At 46.8% G+C, this 20,538-nt stretch overlaps 1 protein-coding gene across 5 annotated transcripts in view; it reads left to right on the top strand.

Annotated features, from left to right (window-relative positions):
• The window catches only part of sema3bl (sema domain, immunoglobulin domain (Ig), short basic domain, secreted, (semaphorin) 3bl), a 242,182-nt gene that overhangs the window by 159,698 nt on the left and 61,946 nt on the right, over positions 1-20,538 (top strand). For 4 of the 5 annotated variants that reach the window (XM_048547685.2, XM_048547682.2, XM_048547683.2 and 1 more), the window contains exons 10-14: positions 5,683-5,827; positions 13,983-14,214; positions 18,951-19,042; positions 19,447-19,488; positions 19,595-19,752. In XM_048547685.2, the coding sequence (XP_048403642.2) occupies positions 5,683-5,827; positions 13,983-14,214; positions 18,951-19,042; positions 19,447-19,488; positions 19,595-19,752 (669 nt within the window). The remainder of the gene's footprint in view (positions 1-5,682; positions 5,828-13,982; positions 14,215-18,950; positions 19,043-19,446; positions 19,489-19,594; positions 19,753-20,538) is intronic. The other variant, XM_048547684.2, reaches the window with a different exon arrangement.

The following is a 20,538-nucleotide window of genomic DNA, read 5'->3' on the forward strand; positions in this document are numbered from 1 at the left end:
TGCAACCTTCGGGTGGCATCATTGTGGCAGTGCAGGAGGCCCATGATGGACATGTCATCAAGAGAATGGGAGGGGGAGTGGAAATGGTTTGCGACTGGGAGGTGCAGTTGTTTGTTGCGAACTGAGCGGAGGTGTTCTGCAAAGCGGTCCCCAAGCCTCCGCTTGGTTTCCCCAATGTAGAGGAAGCCGCACCGGGTACAGTGGATGCAGTATACCACATTGGCAGATGTGCAGGTGAACCTCTGCTTAATGTGGAATGTCATCTTGGGGCCTGGGATGGGGGTGAGGGAGGAGGTGTGGGGACAAGTGTAGCATTTCCTGCGGTTGCAGGGGAAGGTGCCGGGTGTGGTGGGGTTGGAGGGCAGTGTGGAGCGAACAAGGGAGTCACGGAGAGAGTGGTCTCTCCGGAAAGCAGACAGGGGAGGGGATGGAAAAATGTCTTGGGTGGTGGGGTCGGATTGTAAATGGCGGAAGTGTCGGAGGATAATGCGTTGTATCCGGAGGTTGGTAGGGTGGTGTGTGAGAACGAGGGGGATCCTCTTGGGGCGGTTGTGGCGGGGGCGGGGTGTGAGGGATGTGTCGCGGGAGATGCGGGAGACGCGGTCAAGGGCGTTCTCAATCACCGTGGGGGGAAAGTTGCGGTCCTTAAAGAACTTGGACATCTGGGATGTGCGGGATTGGAATGTCTTATCGTGGGAGCAGATGCGGCGGAGGCGGAGGAATTGGGAATAGGGGATGGAATTTTTGCAGGAGGGTGGGTGGGAGGAGGTGTATTCTAGGTAGCTGTGGGAGTCGGTGGGCTTGAAATGGACATCAGTTACAAGCTGGTTGCCTGAGATGGAGACTGAGAGGTCCAGGAAGGTGAGGGATGTGCTGGAGATGGCCCAGGTGAACTGAAGGTTGGGGTGGAAGGTGTTGGTGAAGTGGATGAACTGTTCGAGCTCCTCTGGGGAGCAAGAGGCGGCGCCGATACAGTCATCAATGTACCGGAGGAAGAGGTGGGGTTTGGGGCCTGTGTAGGTGCGGAAGATGGACTGTTCCACGTAACCTACAAAGAGGCAGGCATAGCTGGGGCCCATGCGGGTGCTCATGGCCACCCCCTTAGTCTGTAGGAAGTGGGAGGAGTCAAAAGAGAAGTTGTTGAGTGTGAGGACGAGTTCCGCTAGGCGGATGAGAGTGTCGGTGGAGGGGGCCTGGTCGGGCCTGCGGGACAGGAAGAAGCGGAGGGCCTTGAGGCCATCTCCATGCGGAATGCAGGTGTACAGGGACTGGACGTCCATGGTGAATATGAGGTGTTGGGGGCCAGGGAATTGGAAGTCCTGGAGGAGGTGGAGGGCGTGGGTGGTGTCACGGACATAGGTGGGGAGTTCCTGGACCAAAGGGGAGAAAATGGAGTCCAGATAGGTGGAGATGACTCCCCCGCAGAACGGGCAGCCCTCCGCTCCCTCCGCTCCAACCCCAACCTCACCATCAAACCCGCAGACAAGGGTGGCGCAGTGGTAGTATGGCGTACTGACCTCTACATCGCCGAGGCCAGACGCCAACTCTCCGACACCACCTCCTACCGCCCCCTCGATCATGACCCCACACCCGAGCACCAAACTATCATCTCCAACACCATTCATGACCTCATCACCTCAGGGGACCTCCCACCCACAGCCTCCAACCTCATTGTTCCCCAACCCCGCACGGCACGTTTCTATCTCCTTCCCAAAATCCACAAACCTGCCTGCCCCGGTCGACCCATCGTCTCAGCCTGCTCCTGCCCCACCGAACTCATCTCCACCTATCTGGACTCCATTTTCTCCCCTTTGGTCCAGGAACTCCCCACCTATGTCCGTGACACCACCCACGCCCTCCACCTCCTCCAGGACTTCCAATTCCCTGGCCCCCAACACCTCATATTCACCATGGACGTCCAGTCCCTGTACACCTGCATTCCGCATGGAGATGGCCTCAAGGCCCTCCGCTTCTTCCTGTCCCGCAGGCCCGACCAGGCCCCCTCCACCGACACTCTCATCCGCCTAGCGGAACTCGTCCTCACACTCAACAACTTCTCTTTTGACTCCTCCCACTTCCTACAGACTAAGGGGGTGGCCATGGGCACCCGCATGGGCCCCAGCTATGCCTGCCTCTTTGTAGGTTACGTGGAACAGTCCATCTTCCGCACCTACACAGGCCCCAAACCCCACCTCTTCCTCCGGTACATTGATGACTGTATCGGCGCCGCCTCTTGCTCCCCAGAGGAGCTCGAACAGTTCATCCACTTCACCAACACCTTCCACCCCAACCTTCAGTTCACCTGGGCCATCTCCAGCACATCCCTCACCTTCCTGGACCTCTCAGTCTCCATCTCAGGCAACCAGCTTGTAACTGATGTCCATTTCAAGCCCACCGACTCCCACAGCTACCTAGAATACACCTCCTCCCACCCACCCTCCTGCAAAAATTCCATCCCCTATTCCCAATTCCTCCGCCTCCGCCGCATCTGCTCCCACGATAAGACATTCCACTCCCGCACATCCCAGATGTCCAAGTTCTTTAAGGACCGCAACTTTCCCCCCACGGTGATTGAGAACGCCCTTGACCGCGTCTCCCGCATCTCCCGCGACACATCCCTCACACCCCGCCCCCGCTACAACCGCCCCAAGAGGATCCCCCTCGTTCTCACACACCACCCTACCAACCTCCGGATACAACGCATTATCCTCCGACACTTCCGCCATTTACAATCCGACCCCACCACCCAAGACATTTTTCCATCCCCTCCCCTGTCTGCTTTCCGGAGAGACCACTCTCTCCGTGACTCCCTTGTTCGCTCCACACTGCCCTCCAACCCCACCACACCCGGCACCTTCCCCTGCAACCGCAGGAAATGCTACACTTGTCCCCACACCTCCTCCCTCACCCCCATCCCAGGCCCCAAGATGACATTCCACATTAAGCAGAGGTTCACCTGCACATCTGCCAATGTGGTATACTGCATCCACTGTACCCGGTGCGGCTTCCTCTACATTGGGGAAACCAAGCGGAGGCTTGGGGACCGCTTTGCAGAACACCTCCGCTCAGTTCGCAACAAACAACTGCACCTCCCAGTCGCAAACCATTTCCACTCCCCCTCCCATTCTCTTGATGACATGTCCATCATGGGCCTCCTGCACTGCCACAATGATGCCACCCGAAGGTTGCAGGAACAGCAACTCATATTCCGCCTGGGAACCCTGCAGCCATATGGTATCAATGTGGACTTCACCAGTTTCAAAATCTCCCCTTCCCCCACTGCATCCCTAAACCAGCCCAGTTCATCCCCTCCCCCCACTGCACCACACAACCAGCCCAGCTCTTCCCCCCCACCCACTGCATCCCAAAACCAGTCCAACCTGTCTCTGCCTCCCTAACCGGTTCTTCCTCTCACCCATCCCTTCCTCCCACCCCAAGCCGCACCCCCAGCTACCTACTAACCTCATCCCACCTCCTTGACCTGTCCGTCTTCCCTGGACTGACCTATCCCCTCCCTACCTCCCCACCTACACCCTCTCCACCTATCTTCTTTACTCTCCATCTTCGGTCCGCCTCCCCCTCTCTCCCTATTTATTCCAGTTCCCTCCCCCCATCCCCCTCTCTGATGAAGGGTCTAGGCCCGAAACGTCAGCTTTTGTGCTCCTGAGATGCTGCTTGGCCTGCTGTGTTCATCCAGCCTCACATTTTGTTATCTTGGAATCTCCAGCATCTGCAGTTCCCATTATCTCTGAAATGTTAGCTTGCCCTTTCTCCATCGATGCTCCCTGACCCACTGTGATCTCCAGCATTTGTTATACTTTCTGAAATGCATTCATTGCATATGGGCATTACTGGCTGGACTAGCATTTGTTGCCTGTCTGTAAATGCCCTGGAGAAAGATGGTAGTGAGTTGATTTCTTGAACTGCTGCCGCCCTTAGGAAGTGCCTGTACACTTTTAAAAAGGCAGTTCCATGCTTTTGACGTAGTATCAATGAATGAAGAGTGATGTGGCTCCAAATCAGGATGGTATGTGACTTGGAGGGGAATTTGCAGGTGGTAGTGTTCCTTTTTATCTGCTGCCCTTACTTTACTGGGTGGTAGATGTTACAGGACTGCTTATTGCTTAAATAGTCTTGGTGAGTTGCACCAGTGCTCCTTATAAACGGTACACACTGCTGTCCCTGTGCATCGATGATGGAGAGAGTGAATGCCGAAGGTGATTGATGGGGTACCATTCAAGTGACCTGCTTTGTCCCATTATGTATAATTCGAACTGAGTATCAGGTTTACAAATTTACTTTACAATTTCAAAAAATATATAAACTGTGAGAACAGAGGCCCAATGGTTTATGGATATTGGATTACTTTAGATTCAGCTGTAGTTTACTCTGCAGTTCCTTGCGGTTCTACAAAAATAAATAGCAGTGAAGGTAGTTTGACAGTGCGGTGGGACTTTGCCTGTATTAGCTGGATCTGATAGCAGGTAAACAGATGATAGGTCTGTGCAATTAACCTCAATGTCCCTGGACAAGGGAGAGGAAAACTAGCCAGATTCCAGCTCCAGTAACTCCTGCTGTTGGATAGGAATGGGATCAGCCTGGACTGTGTGAGCCTACTGCTGAGGCTGAAGAATGAATGTCTTATCTTAATGCAATTAGTAATAATTAGATGTAGGTTTGATTTAGATTGGGATAATATTGAATAGGTATAGGATTCTTTGTTTAAAATTTGCTTTTGGATTATGAGACCAACAAAGCAACTCTTATTCCCTTTCTTGCATTGACTTTTTTTTATCCATTCATGGGGTGATGGTATCGCTGGCTAGGCCAGTATTTGCTGCCCACTCCTAATTACAGAGAAATAGTTGCAAATCAACCACACTGCTGTGGGTCTGGACTCACATGTAGGTCAAACCAGGTAAGGACAGCAATTAAAAACCAAAAGAACTGCAGATGCTGTAAAACAGGAACAAAAACAAAGTTGCTGGAAAAGCTCAGCAGGCCTGGCAGCATCTGTAGAGGAGAAAACAGAGTTAACATTTCGGGCCTGGTGACTCTAAGGGCAGCGATTTCCTTCCCTAAAGGGCATTAGTGAATCAGATGGGTTTTTCCAACAATCAACAATTGGTTTGTGGTCACCATTAGACTCTTAATTCCAACTTTTTATTGAATTTAGATCCCACCATCTGCCATGGCAGGATTTGAATCCTGGTCCCCAGGATTAAAAGTCCTGGTCAAAATACCACCAGGCTATCAGCTCCCCAAAGCAAGCAGTGTCAAACACCTACTGGTGGGATTGAAGTCACACAGAGCTCAGACTAAGTTCAGATAACAGGTCCAACACTGAAGGGCATTAGTGTCCCCATTGGGCTTTCTTGCAACTGGAAACTTTCACAGCCATTTTTCCCAATTTCAGGCTACAAATTGCTGTATTTAGATTTCAGTTCTACAGGTTGTGCTGGTGGGATTTGAATTTACAATCTCAGTCCAGTTTCATGTCCACTAAATGACCACGCATAAACTGTTGAAAGTAGAAGACATTGGGAAGTAAACCATAGGTGGTTTGAGTGTGGAACACTATATAAGATTGGTTCTAATTTGAAATACTGACACAATGGTTGTAAAACAAGGGGTCTTATTTTGATATTTGATTTTTAAAAAATATTGTGAATATTGTTTCAGCAATGTATTCCAAGGCTACGCTGTTTGTGTCTATCGTATGGCTGATCTACGAGAGGTGTTCAATGGGCCGTATGCTCACAAGGAAGGACCTGACTATCAGTGGACTGCTTATGAGGGCAAAGTACCCTATCCCAGACCTGGATCTGTGAGTATGCTGCCATGGGGAATCATCATTAAAAGCTTTTCTCTTGTCTCCATATGAGAATACTACTGAGAGAAACTAGGAAATGAATCTTTACTTTCACTGCTCCACTCTCAGCTTTCGTGTTTTATTTCATTAGTGAAACTAATTAATTTATTAAACTATTTAATTTATTAGTCAGAGATAACAAGGTGTAGAGCTGACGCAGGCCAAGCAGCATCAGAGGAGCAGGAAGGCTGACATTTCGGGCCTAGACCCTTCTTAAGAAATGAAGGCCTTTCAGGCTTCCCCTAATTTATTCTGCAGCTTTTTTATCTCTGCACATGCCCTTTGCAGGTCGCTAACATGCTCCTGCTATTCTTACAGCAAGTAGGCACACTTGTTTGTGCTAATGTTTTACTTTTTAAAAATGTATTCATTTGTGGGATGTTGGATTTGCTGTTAGCCAACATTTACTGCTAGTTGCCCTTGAAAAGGTGGGGGTGAGCTGCCTTCTTGAACCGCCGCAGTCCATCTGCTGTGGGTTGACCCACAAATCCATGAGGGAGAGAATTCCAGTATTTTGACCCGGCAGCAGTGAAGGAATGGCAATATATTTCAGGATAGTGAGTGGCTTGGAGGGGTACTTGAAGCTAATGGTGTTCCCATGCATCTACTGCCCTTCTCCTTCTAGATGGAAGTGGTCATGGGTTTGGCAGGTGCTGTCTGAGGATCTTTAGTGAATTTCTGCAGTGCATCTTGTAGATAGTACTCACGGCTGCTACCGAACATCAGTGGTGGAGGGATTGGATGCCTGTGGATGTAACGCCAAACAATCGGGCCGCTTTGTCCTGGATGGTGTTACGCTTCTTGAGTATTTTTGGGGCTGCAGTCATCCAGGCAAGCTCAGTTGTCAATCTAATGCAGAAACAGGGTCAGATTCCACTGGAAAAAAAAAATGGGGTAAGAAAGGTGCCACAATAATCAGGGATGTCATTCATCTCCAGGCAAATTAAATGAATCAGGCTGTCAAAGGTGGCCTGAGAAGCCAAGTTTGTAAAGTATATTTGGGATTGTTTCATAGAGCAGTACATTCTAGTGCCAAGCAAGGAGCAATCTATGCCAGACCTGGTAAACTGCAAAGGAGCAGGATTAATTAATAACCTTTTGGAAACAGTAATCATAACATGATAAGATTTCATGTTCATTGTGAAGGTGAAAAGTGTGAGTGTTAAACCCAAACAAAATTATTATAACAGTAAAGCAGAGGTAGTGCATTAGCTTGATAAAGGAGTAATTAATTAAGAGAGCAGAGAGTAGGGGGCAAAAGGTAATTGTAAAGTGTCACAGGGACCAGTGCTGGGACCTCAATTATTTACAATCTATAATCAATGCTGTAGACTCAGAAACCAAATATATGGTCACTTAACTTGCCAACGATCCCAAAATAAGTAAATAAGTTGTCAAAAAAGGATGGAAAGAGTCCAAAGGAAAATAGTTAGGTGAAGTGAAAAATTGGCATTGATATTGAGAAATGTGAACTTGCCCATTCTGGGGATAAAGAATAGAAAAGCAGTGCGCTGTTTAAATCAAGAACGACATTGCAGGACCCAGTCGTACAGACGTCCTGGTATATGAATCACAAATGTTAGTGTATAGCGAGTGACCACGGACACAAAGTGATTGTTTGCCATTAATTTGCAACGGAAATGGAATGTAAGACTGGGGAAGTTTAATTGCAGGTTCACAGGATCTTGGTGAGACCACATCTGGAGCACTGTGTGCAGTTTTAGTCCTTTTATTTGAAAATAAATGGTATCATTACAATAGAACCAGTTGAGAGAAGATTCATTCAACCCATTCCTGGAATGAAGGCTTTATCTTCTCAAGAAAGATTGAGCACATTGGGCCTGTACCCCACTGGGGTTTACAAGGATGAAAGGTGACCAAATTGAAACATATACAGTGGCTCAGTGGTTAGCACTGCTGCTTCACAGCGCCAGGGACCCGAGTTTGATTCTACCCTCGGGCAACTGTCTGTATGGAGTTTACACATTCTCCTCATGTCTGCGTGGGTTTCCTCCAGGTGCTCTGGTTTCTTCCCACAGCCCAAGGATGTGCAGGTTAGGTAGATTGGCCATGCTAAATTGCCTATAGTGTTTGGGAATGTGTAGGTTAGGTGGGTTATAGGGGGATGTGTCTGGGTGGGATGCTCCAAGGGTTAGTGTTAACTTGTTGGGCCAAAGCGCCTGTTTCCACACTGTAGGGATTCAATGAAATCCTGAAGGGGTCTTGACGGGGTCTGTGCTGAAATATCTACCCTTATGGGAGAGATGAGAACTAGGGGACTGAGTTTAGAACTAAGAGGCGAGAAACCAAAAGAACTGCAGATACCGGTAAGCAGAAGCAAAAGTTCTGAGGAAGGGTCACTGGACCTGAAATGTTACATCTTATTTCTCTCCTGCTGAGTTCTTCCAGCAATTTCTGTTTTTGTTAAAAATGAGAGGTGTCTTTTTTAATATGGAGCTAAATCTTACAATTCCTTCAGCATGGATGGAGGCCATTCAGCCCATCGAGTCCACATCTACCCCCTGAAGAGCATCGCACCCAGATCCAACCCCTACTGTGTCCCATAAACCCCCAGTTGCCTTGGTTAATCCACCTATGCATCCCTGGACACTACAGACTATTTAGGATGGCTAACCCATCTAACCTGGACATCTTTGGTCTGTGGGAGGAACACCCAGAGGAAATCCACATGGGAAGAACATGTAAACTTCACACAGATTTCACCCAAGGCTGGAAACAAACCTGGGTCTCTGGTGCTGTGAGGCAGCAAGGACAAACCACTGAGCCACCGTGCCACCTGTATTCTCTGTGAGGACATCACTTTTTCCTCTTTTAGAAAGTTGTTAGCCCGTTCCTCAGAAATAAGGTGGGGTGGGGGGACCATTGGATTTATTTGAGGCAGAGTTGGACAGATTTTTGATTTCAGATATTATTGGGGGCAGACTCATTGGTCGATTTGAGACCAGAATCTGATCATCCATTTTCTCACCAAATCTAAGGAAGACATATTGGGCCAAAACAAAACAGAAAGAACAGCAGATGCTGTAAATCAGAAACAAAATCAGAAATTACTGGAGAAACTCATCAGGCTTGGTAGCATCTGTGGAGAGAAATCAGAGTCCACGTTTCAGGTCCAGTGACCCTTCTTCAGAGCCTATATGGCCTATTCCTGCTCCTCAACCCTGTATTCCTATAATCCCAGCATTTGGCAGTGTCCATTTATCGCCTGCCAGCAGGTGCACAGGAATGGCTCAATTGCCTCAATGTAATTTGCCCCCACGTCCATGAGCAGCATCTCTTTAAGTCTTCCTTAAGTCACCGGACCCGAAACGTTAACTCTGTTTTCTCCTTCACAGATGCTGCCAGACCTGCTGAGCTTTTCCAGCAACATTTTGTTCCTGATTTGCAGCATCCGCAGTTCTTTCGGTTTTCGTCTCTAATTCTTTTCTGTTTACATATATTTCTGCTTCAACAGGAGACTGGTGACAGATAGACTGAGAGGCTGAGATTGTGTTCACAATATGTTTGAAATAAAAAAGTAATCGCAATGCAACTCAAGGATATCCTTTTGACTAATTATTTGTCATGCTATTCATGATGAACACACAGATATAATGATTGTAAATTGAATTGAATCATTTATTGCCATGTGCTTTCAGTGTAAAAATACAGCGAAAAGTGTGTACTTTCACCATTCAAACATGGTGTCTTTCACATTAACTTAGAATAAGACAAGCAGAAAAATATCAACTGAAGAGTCCAGCTTTCCTTCCCACTGCTGCAGTCTTGCTCTGGGCTTTTCAGCCCTCACCATAACAGAGAGATTTTATTTTCAGTAAGAACTCAGTCTTTTTTTTATGCCAAACTAGGTTTTCCATTATAAATGTGACAGTTGTTGGTCAGATTTAGCAAATAAAAATTTCAACTAGTGTTTTGTCATCTCTATATAGCCTTGTAAATAGCCTTCCAGCTGTAAATCGGCAAACTTAGTGTTAATCTATGGTAATCATGTTTTTATTAAAAGCAATGTGTCAAGTTTAATAAGCCATAAATTTTGAAAGTGTGAGATAATTGGAAAGGAAATACCTTAGCTCCAAATTGGGAGTTGTTCATCTGCCATGCTGGATGGGTTTTTTACAGCCATTGTGTTTTAATTCTGGCCAAGGATCTTGAGTTCTCCAGCTGACTTAGTAGTCGAAAGTTTATCATAGAATCTCTCGAGCATGGAAACAGGCCATTCAGCCTATCGAGTTCACACCAACACTCTGAAGAGCATCCATCCCAGACCCACCCCATCCATGTAACCCTGCATTCCCCATAGATAATCCAACCATTTTGCACATCCCTGGACAGTATGGGCTATTTAGCCTGGCCCATCCACCTAATCTGCACATCTTTGGGCTGTGCGAGGAACCTGGACCAGCAGGAGTCAAGCCACACAGACACAGGGAGAATGTGTAAACTCCACACAGACAGTCACTCGAGGCTGGAGTTGAACACAGGTCCCAAATGCTGTGAGGCAGCAATGCTAACCACTGAGCCACCACCATTTGTGTCTGTGCTAACTTACTATAAGCTGGTAGTTCTCAACTTGTTAGAAGCTGCTCTGGCATGAAGTAATGTCTCGCTTTTGGATTTGATGTAATTCTATTCTTTTGCATAAAGAGCAGGTGCCCAGCTATTTGTTTGTGACAATTACAATGTGACTTTGTATAAGACATTTGTCAGCAATAAAATACCCTATAATTTAAGAAAAAGATAGCAGCACTGGAAGAGTGTTTTTCTGATTGGAGATATGTGATCCGTGGTGTTCCGCAGGTATCAGCGCTGGGACCCCTGTTGATGGTAATATATATATAAATGATTTGGAGGAGATTATGGGTAATCTGATTGGTAAATTTGCAAATGATAAAAAGATTGGGGGAGCTGTGGATTGTGTGGAGGATTGCCAGAGGATACAACAGGATGGAGATAGACTGGAGACTTGGGCAGAGAAATGGCAGATGGAATTTAGTCTGATCAAATGCCAGGTGATGAGCAAAAACAAAGCGCAGCAGGTCTGGCAGCATCTGTGAAGGAAACGACAGAGATCATGTTTCATGTCCAGTGACCCTTCCTCGGAACTGCCAGGTGATGAATTTTAGGAGATTTAATGCAAGAGGGCAATGTATACAAAGTGGCAGAACCCTTCATAGTGTCAACATACAGAATAATCTGGGCACACAGATCCACATTTCCCTGAAAGTGGCAACAAAAAGTGGACAGGGTGGCCATGAAGGCTTATGGCATTCTTGCCTTCATCGGTCAGGGCACAGGGTGCAACATTTGGCAAGTTATATTGCAGCTGTATAGAAGTTTAGGGTTAGCCCACATTAGGAATATTGCAGACAATTCTGCTCATCACACTACGGGTAGGATTTGCATGTTTTGGAGAGGGTTCAAAAATAGTTTGACAGGATGCTGCCTGGTTTGAAGGGTAGTAACTATGAGGAGATAAACTTGGTTTGTTTTAACTTGAACTTGGAAGGATGAGGCACAATCAGACAGAAATATACAAAATTATGTGAGGCACAGATAGAATGGATAGTCAAATTCTTTTGCACAGAGTGGAAATGTCAATTACTCGGGGACATAGATTTAATGTAAGAAAGGGTGAGTTGAAAGGAGATAAGACAGGCAGAGCATTTACGCAGGGGGTGGAACGTGCCTAGAATGAGCTGCCAGAGGAGATGGTACATGCAGATACAATAGCAATGTTTAAGAGGAATATTGATAGATTTTTCAGTGTATTTGTTTTGTTAAAAGTTAAAGTGATGATAAATTACTATTCTGTTTAATGATGTGGAGGTGCTAGTGTTGGAATGGGGTGGACAAGGTCAAAGCTTACATGACACCAAGTTATAGTCCAACAGGTTTAGTTGAAATCACAAGCTTTTTCAGCACTGCCCCTTCGATGGGCAAAGTGAAGGGAGCACCCAGGCACAGACTTTATAAGCAGAGAGATCAAAAGATCATACAAATGGTGTGAGTGGAATGTCAACCGGACAAATAATAGGTGATCCATGGAGCCAATGTGGGCCGGGTCCTGGAGGGGGGAATGGGACAAGCTGTGTCTGGCGCCCGCGTCCTGGAGCAGGGAGCAGGGAGTGGGATGAGCTGTGTCTGGAGCCTGGGCCCTGGATTGGGGAGCAGGGAATGGGATGAGCTGTGTCTGGAGCCCGGGTCCTGGAGCAGGGAATGAGCCAAGCTGTGTCTGGAGCCCGGGTCCTGGAGCAGGGAATGGGATGAGCTGTGTCTGGAACCTGGGTCCTGGATTCTGGAGTGGATAGGATAGTTAATGCAGGTGGGGTCACAGGCCAAGCCCTGGAGTGGGAGCGGAGCGGGTCCTGGCTGGAGGCCGGCATGGACTCATTTTAGAAAAGGACTATAAAAGGTATAACTTCCATACTTTATAGACACTTTTGATTCTCATTCAGGGCTTTTGAGCTCTATGATCCCATGCTGATTTTTTTTAACTACTTAAATTGTGGGAAACACTTAAAGTATTTGTACTGAAGTACCCTGTACTGAAGGTGATGTGAGCGGTGACATTCATTCAAGTGCACATGACAATAAAGGCTGTTCTAGTCTGTCTGTCTGCCTCAATTAATCCGGTTATAGGTCATCCCTTCACTGGTTATTTTCCTTTACTCACTTTACTTATATTGTCTGACACATTTGATCATCTGCAGAGACCTGTTTATTGTGCCTGCCGATGCTCTATTCACACTGTTTGTATGATCTTTTGATCTCTCTGATTATAAAGTCTGTACCTGGGTGCTCTCTTTACATTGCATGAAGAAAGGGCAGCGCTTTGAAAAGTTGTGATTTCAAATAAACCTGGACAATAACCTGGTTTTATGTGACCTTTGACCCTTTCCATTCTCAACAGGAAATAGAGGAGGCAAAAGGTTTTTAGTTTAGAAGGGCATCGTGTGTCAGCACAGTCTCGGTGGGCTGAATGGCCTGTTCCTGTCCTGTACTGTTCTTTTTTGCTTCGATCTTTGTGTTCTGAGTAAGAATTATTTGCAAATATTCTACATCCTGGAGAAATAATCCACGGTACATGAGTTCCAACTCAACTGTAGCCAATTGGGAATTTGAATTCAATTTTTAAAAACAGCATATGTACTGCTAAAAAGGCAACGATGATGCTCATTTTTGTAAAAGAAACTAATTTTCTCATTGCTCTTTTTTTTTCTGAAGAAACGTCTAGCCAATTGGGAATTTGAATTCAATTTTTTAAAACAGCATTTGTACTGCTAAAAAGGCAACGATGATGTTCATTTTTGTAAAAGAAACTAATTTTCTCATTGCTCATTTTTTTTCTGAAGATACGTCTAGGCCCAAAACGTCTTCTTTCCTGCTCCTCTGATGCTGCTTTGCCTGCTGTGCTTATCCAGCTGTACACCGTGTTATCTCTAATTTGCTCATTGATGTGTTTATGGAAAGAGACCTGATGTTTTCACCTGGTCTGGTCTATCATTACCCCAAGTCCAACGTCAATGTGACTTGACATTTAATTGCCCTGTGAAATGGCTGAGTGAGCCGGCTGCTGTATCAGACTGCTATAGTGTACTGTGGCCCATGTAGAAAGCTCAAGTGTGACTAGCGACAGACTGTAAATTCTGGTCTTGCCAATAATGCTAACATGACAGGAAACTCCAGGGTGTGTTGCAAACCCCATGTTGCCATGATTGAATGCTAACCCTTGGAGTATTTGACCAGTCATCGCTTCCTTCCCAGCTTGGGCATCATGCCCACGTGGGCCAGGCAGCATCAGAGGAGCAGGAGAGCTGACGTTCCTCCATCTGCTGTGTTCCTCCAGCTGTGCACTGTGTTATCTCGGACTCCAGCATCGGCAATTCCTACTATGTCCCAGTGGCTTTTGCTTTCGATTAGCTGTTAATCCTTGTCCAATGTAACTAGCAATCCCAGGCATTCACCACCCTTTTCGGAAGGACCTCAATTTTTCAGAAGTACTGGTGTATATCGGACAACCCGGTGATAAAACCTGTCTCTCGCTTCCATTCTAACAGGGGTTCTTTCGCTTTCATCTTTTCTTCCACAGTGTCCCAGTAAGATCACCACGCAGCCCAGCCGGATGTACACCAGCACCAAGGATTACCCTGATGATGTGCTCCATTTCGCTCGCAGCCACCCTCTAATGTTCCAGTCGGTGTACCCTATCAATCAGCACCCAGTGCTCATTAAAGCCAACGTCCAGTACAAGATGACACAGATTGTGGTGGACCGGGTAGAGGCCGAAGATGGGCAGTACGATGTCATGTTCATTGGAACAGGTATGCTGAATACCGCTGAAGTCAATCCTTTTAAAGCATTTTAGCATGACATAGAATGTACAGTCTTGAATTGGATTAGCTTCATTGTCATATGTACTCACACGGTTGCAGTGAACAGTTTACAAGTTCTCACTTCCAGGAACATCTAAGGTACAAAGGTATCTCAGTACAGAAAGTTTCACCTTACAGTCCTTCTTAACAAAGAGCAGAGAAACAAAGAAACACTATTAACAGGGATAGTGGGAACTGCAGATGCTGGAGAATCTGAGATAACGAGGTTTTGAACTGGATGAACACAGCAGGCCAAGCAGCATCAGAGGAGCAGGAAAGCTGACGTTTTGGATCAGGACCCTTCTTCAGAAATTGACCCGAAACATCAGCTTTCCTGCTCCTCAGATGCTGCCTGGCCTTCTTTTTTCGTCCAGCTCTACACTGTGTTATCTTAGACTCCAGCATCGGCAGTTCCTACTATCTCTTTGTGATACTGAGTTGTGTATTCAGGCCACAGTCTGAGACAGGACTGTACCTGTGAAAGCTCGCCAGTCTGGGATTTCATAAATGTTCTGTAGGGGCTGCCTTGATATTGTACTATGTCAGTCCTGTCTATGTTATAAGAACTTTCTTGGGAGTGTGGGTGAGCTTTGCATATTAAGGCCAGTTGTTGGAGGATGATGTATCATCACAGGCTAGGAGAGAGTTTGAGATGATAGGACCTTCATGGCATCCTCAGCCACTGTGGGAATCAAACCCACACTGTTGGTATCACTCTACATCACGCACCAGCTGTTCGGCCAACAGAGCTAACACTTGTGTTGCCGTATGAAACCATGGACAGTGGTAGATGAGGCTTTGATGTCTTTTCAAGGCATGATTGACCAGGAATCTCTCATGCACTTGCAGCCTGTCCTTGGCACGTATTGGAAGGATTCACAGGTTGATACTCAGGCCAGTGCAAGTTAATACTTCGGCCTTGAAACTGCTTGACCGTGAAACTGCTTGACCATATCCTGAAGCAAACCAGGGGCTCACCTTTGTTCCCCTCCACCCACACATCAACGAATACCAGACACGTTTGGACATTGATAATGGGAACTGCAGATGCTGGAGAATCCAAGATAACAAAGTGTGGAGCTGGATGAACACAGCAGGCCAAGCAGCATTTCAGGAGCACAAAAGCTGACATTTCGGGCCTAGACCCTTCTCTGATGAAGGGTCTAGGCCCGAAACGTCAGCTTTTGTGCTCCTGAGATGCTGGTTGGCCTGCTGTGTTCATCCAGCTTCACACTTTATTATCTTACGTTTGGACATTTAGCAGTTTTTCTGCCACCTTCGCCTCCTCTCCACTTATCTTTTCCTCTATCCATCTTTGATCTGCTTCCCCGTCTCCTTATTTATTTCAGAACCATCTCCCCCTCCCCCATTTCTGATGTAGGATCTAGGCCCGAAGTGTCAGCTTTCCTGCTCCTCTGATGCTGCTTGGCCTGCTGCGTTCATCCAGCTCCACACTTTGTTATCTCAGATTCTCCAGCGTCTGCAATTCCCATTATCTCTTTAATACTCATGCTGTTTGGCCTCATAGTGAACATACCTGCCTTGACAGCTCTGTCACAGGGTGGGACATGAGCTAATTCTTTAGGCTCAAGGACAGGGACCCCATGCACTGCACCACATTTATCTTCAATCTCGACTCACTTACATCATGTCAGAAATCAGATGATGCCAGTTTGTGGTCCAACAGATTTACTTGAAATCACAAGTTGACAGAGCTTTCACCTGATGAAGGGGCTATGCTCCGAAAACTTGTGATTTCAAACAAACCTATTGGACTGTGACCTGGTGTCATGTGAGTTCTGATCTCTGTCCACCCCAGTCCAACACCAGCACCTCCACATCTCTTAAATAACATTCAGTCTCCTGTCTAACTTTTTCTTCCGTCCAAGCTGTGGATCCACTGTCCCTGAAGCTGCATGGTAAGTGGACAGAGTAGTAGTTCTTCCGCCTCCTTCAGCGAACCATGCTACTTCCATAAACATGCGTTGAGAACTTATTTCTCATTCAACTCTGACATTTGGGGAGCTAATTTCCCAAGGTCAAACCACTGGTCTCCCTCTCCCCCAGCGAGACATACTGGCAGATCAGAGAGGGTATTGGATTCTCTGTGTATAAGCCCACCATCCTGTAGCCATATAGCCCCGAGCCCTGAAATGTTTAGGCTGAGCTGTGTTTTATTTCCAATGATCCCCTGGTGTGACTATTCTAAACAAATTCCCTTGGCCACTCCTACTGACATTCTTACATGAAGTGGCACAGTGGTTGGGGTTGCTCTGTCACTGAGCTCTCTTTGTTAGCCGTGCCCTGGAATGTCTTTTCTTAGCATTGCAAATGTCAGAATTAACAAATGAAAGCCTTGTGATGTGACCGTGTGAGGTCAGAACCAGACAAGGGCCCACAGCAGTCAACTCAACAAACAACCCAGGAAATGTCAACAACGATTCCTTTGTTTCCTCAGTTTCTTAATCTAATTTTTTTTCACACTCTGCAACTGAGTGTATGGGACCAGACCATTTTTTTTGCTAGTTCCAGTTATGGAACAGGAGACGAGCAACGCTGGGTTGGGGGGGGGGGGGGTTCCATTTAATTCCTTCACGAGATGTAGGATTTGGGGCGAGGTAAGCGTTTGTTGCCCATTCCTAATTGCCCCATGAGGTGCATGTCTCACTGGGCCGCTCCACAGTCAAACAAATTAAGAATAAATCAGAGATAGTAAGAACTGCCGATGCTGGAGTCAGAGATAACACTGTGTGGAGCTGGAGGAACACAGCAGGCCAGGCAGCATCAGAGGAGCAGGAAAGCAGACTGGCTACAGATCATAGAATCCCTAACTGCTGAAAGAGGCCATTCAGCCCATCAAGCCTGCACCAACCCTCCAAAAAGCTTCCCGCCTGGACCCAGCCCCCTACCATATTACCCCATATTTCCCATGGCTACCTCATAAACCTGATATCCTTTCACACTAAAGGACATTTTTGCATGGGCAAACCACCCAACTTGCACATCTCTGGACTGTGGGAAGACACCAGAGGAAACTCATGCAGACGCAAGGAGAATGTGTAAACTCCACATTGACAGTCTCCCAAGGCCACAATTGATTTTGGATCCCTGAGCCCATGATGGCAAATTTATTCTCCAATGCATGTTAGTGAACCAGATGGGCCTTTACAGCCGTTGAATATAATTTCATGGTCGCCATTACTTAAACTAGGTTTTCTTTCCAAATATTACCAGTTGAATTTAACTGCCACTACAGTGAAATTTGAAACAACACAGAGTGGAGCTGGAGGAACACAGCAGGCCAAGCAGCATCAAAGGAGCAGGAAAGGCAACCGACCGGAAATGTCAGCTTTCCTGCTCCTCTGATGCTGCCTGGCCTGCTGCATTCCTCCAGCTCCACACTGTGTTGTCTTTGACTCAGCATCTGCAGTTCTCATTATCTCTCAGTGAAATTTGAACTCGCTTTTACACAATTAGGATGAGATTCTGGATTATTAGCCCAGGGACTTTGTCCTATAACTTAACATGCTTGAGGCCTAGTTTAGTTTTAAAAAGAAAGTGACTTCTTCCTCAAGTGTGTAGAACATAGAACAGTACAGCACAGAACAGGCCCTTCGGCCCACAATGTTGTGCTGACCTATTATACTACTAACATCAGTCAACTCTGCATACCCTATGTTTTACTATCCTCCATGTGCCTATCCAAGTGTCGCTTAAAAGTCTCTAGTGTATCTGACTCCACTACCACTGCTGGCAGCACACCCACCACTCTCTGTGTGAAGAACCTACCTCTGCCATCTCCCCTATACCTTCCTCCAATCACCTTAAAATTATGCCCCTTGTAATGGTAAATTAGGATGGGCTGGGTACCTTGTTCATCTGTAGATGGGGAGTTGGTAACTCTTCCCACACTAGTACCCTGTGCCATAAAACTTGCCATAGTCTCAGAGGGTCATTCTCTTCATTAGAGAGAAACAGCCAGTCGTGAGTTTAACATGAGGCTGACCACAAGTCAAGTGTCCATGGTAATCTCAGCCTAAGCAGGATTTGAATCTGCGCCTGGTTGGTGTGTCTTTGCATCGTATACTAGCCATCCAGTTTGAGTTAACTGGCCCTCATGGCATGGCCCACTCCATGCAAAATGATAATGTGAGATTTTACATTGTAACTCTTGAATCAGCAAACATTGGGATTCAAGAAGACTGGGAGTGTGGGGTTGAGGAAAGAGATGAGGGACTTGCAGTTATATGTCGCAAACCCAGAAGATCCCAAAGTGCTTTACAGTCGATGAAGTTGCAGCTTCTACAGTAACACAGAAAACGTGGCAACCAGTCTGTGTGCAGCAAGATCTCACAACAAACAGCAATGTGATGGTGCCCAGGTAATCCATGACCCAAGCACAGTTGATTGAGGGATGAATGTTAGCCATGACACTGGCGATAATTTTGTATTTCTTCCTTGAAATAATGCCATGGAATCTCCTCTGCTCAGCTGGAAGCGCAAAAGCCAGGGAGAAAATAATCAGATGTAAGAGTTAAGGAAGTCCACAAAATGTCAACAGGCAAAGGAGCATGGGCAAGACGAGCAACAATATTCAATGACCTTTCCTTGTTCCCTTCAGTGCTTCGCCATGCTATTTTCTGAACAGGAATTTCTGAAGTGGTCGGTATTTTCTTTCCCTGCAGATACTGGGGTAGTCCTGAAGACAATTGCCCTGCGGAAGGGTAATGCAGTACAGAGTGAGGAAGTTATCCTTGAAGAACTCCAGGTGTTTAAGGTATTCATGTTACCATCAAGCTATCCGAATTCTGAGGCTTTTATACATTTTTAACCATGCCCCCTCTCAGCCTCTGCTCTAATGAATGCAACCCCAGTGTGTTGACTCTCTCCTCATTACTGAAACTCTTCAGCCCTGGCAACGTTCCGGTAAATCTCCTCTGTACCCTCTCCAGTGCAAACACATCCCTCCTATAATGTAGATCCCAGAATTTCATACGGTATTCTAGTTGTACATTGTTCTGCCATTAACTCATTGCTCTTAAACACTGTGCCTCGACTAATAAAACGCAAGCGTTCTCTTTCCCAACATAACCGTTCTGTCCACCAATCTCTGGGGTTATTCTCCGGGAAAGGGAAAGATACGCAGATGTCCAATGATCATTTCTATTTTCACGTTGCCAGATTCCGAATCCTATCACATCCATGGAGATCTCAGTGAAAAGGGTAAGTAACAGTCTCCGTTCGATGCCGTGGTGTTCATTCGCTGGACGTAGAATCCTCGTGTTGCTGGCCGTTTAATGATCATCTCGTGTCTTCTGCTACCTTGCAGCAGCAGCTGTACATTGGCTCAAGGGTCGGGGTCGCCCAGGTGAAGCTCCATCAGTGTGAGACTTACGGCAATGCATGTGCTGAGTGCTGCCTCGCCAGAGACCCCTACTGTGCTTGGGATGGAAGCTCCTGTACCAGATACCAGCCAGCTGCTAAAAGGTAGGCTGGAGTCCTTTTGCTGGCTCAGAAATAACATGCGTGTATGTGCATAGTGCAGGCTGGCTTAGATAGTTTCAATCAACTTGCTCAGAGTCTTCATTGCATGCCCCTTGGAGCAGATGGGAATTGCACCTGGGCCTCCTGGATCAGAGGTAGGGACACTACCGCTGTGCCACAAGCGCACCCATACAGGCTGTTTATACAAATACATTACAAGTAGGAGGAGCATACAAATCTGTGTCTGCGTTCACGTCTGGTTAATACATGTTGGACAATTCTATTTATCCTTTGAGCACAGTTTGGATAATTATGGAGCAATGAGGCTGTGACCTCTGATCTTGTAGTGCTGCAAAAAAGGCCATTCTGCCCAGTAAGTCTACACTGACCCTCTGAGCAGCATCCTATCCCATCCCCATAACCCTGCATTTCCTGCGGCTAATTCAGCTACAGTGCACATCTTTGTGACTGCAGGAGGAAACCCACACAGACACAGGGCGAATGTGCAAACTCCACACAGACAGTGGCCGAGGGTGGAATCAAACCCAGGTCCCTGGTGCTGTGAGGCAGCATCGCTAACCACCAAATCACCAAACCTCTTTGATCTTGAGTACTGAACGGAATATCTACAGGAATGACTCTACACAAGTGTGCCATGAGTTTCAACAAATCATTTACTCCTCTCTCCATTCACCTGTACCTGCCCGTCTCCCAGCAATGGGCACCATGTTCTCTGGGCTAGCCTACAGTGCTAGCACTTCTTGACCACAAGCACAACCCTCAAACTGA

This window comes from Stegostoma tigrinum, chromosome 11 (assembly GCF_030684315.1).
Source record: "Stegostoma tigrinum isolate sSteTig4 chromosome 11, sSteTig4.hap1, whole genome shotgun sequence".
NCBI lineage: Eukaryota > Metazoa > Chordata > Chondrichthyes > Orectolobiformes > Stegostomatidae > Stegostoma > Stegostoma tigrinum.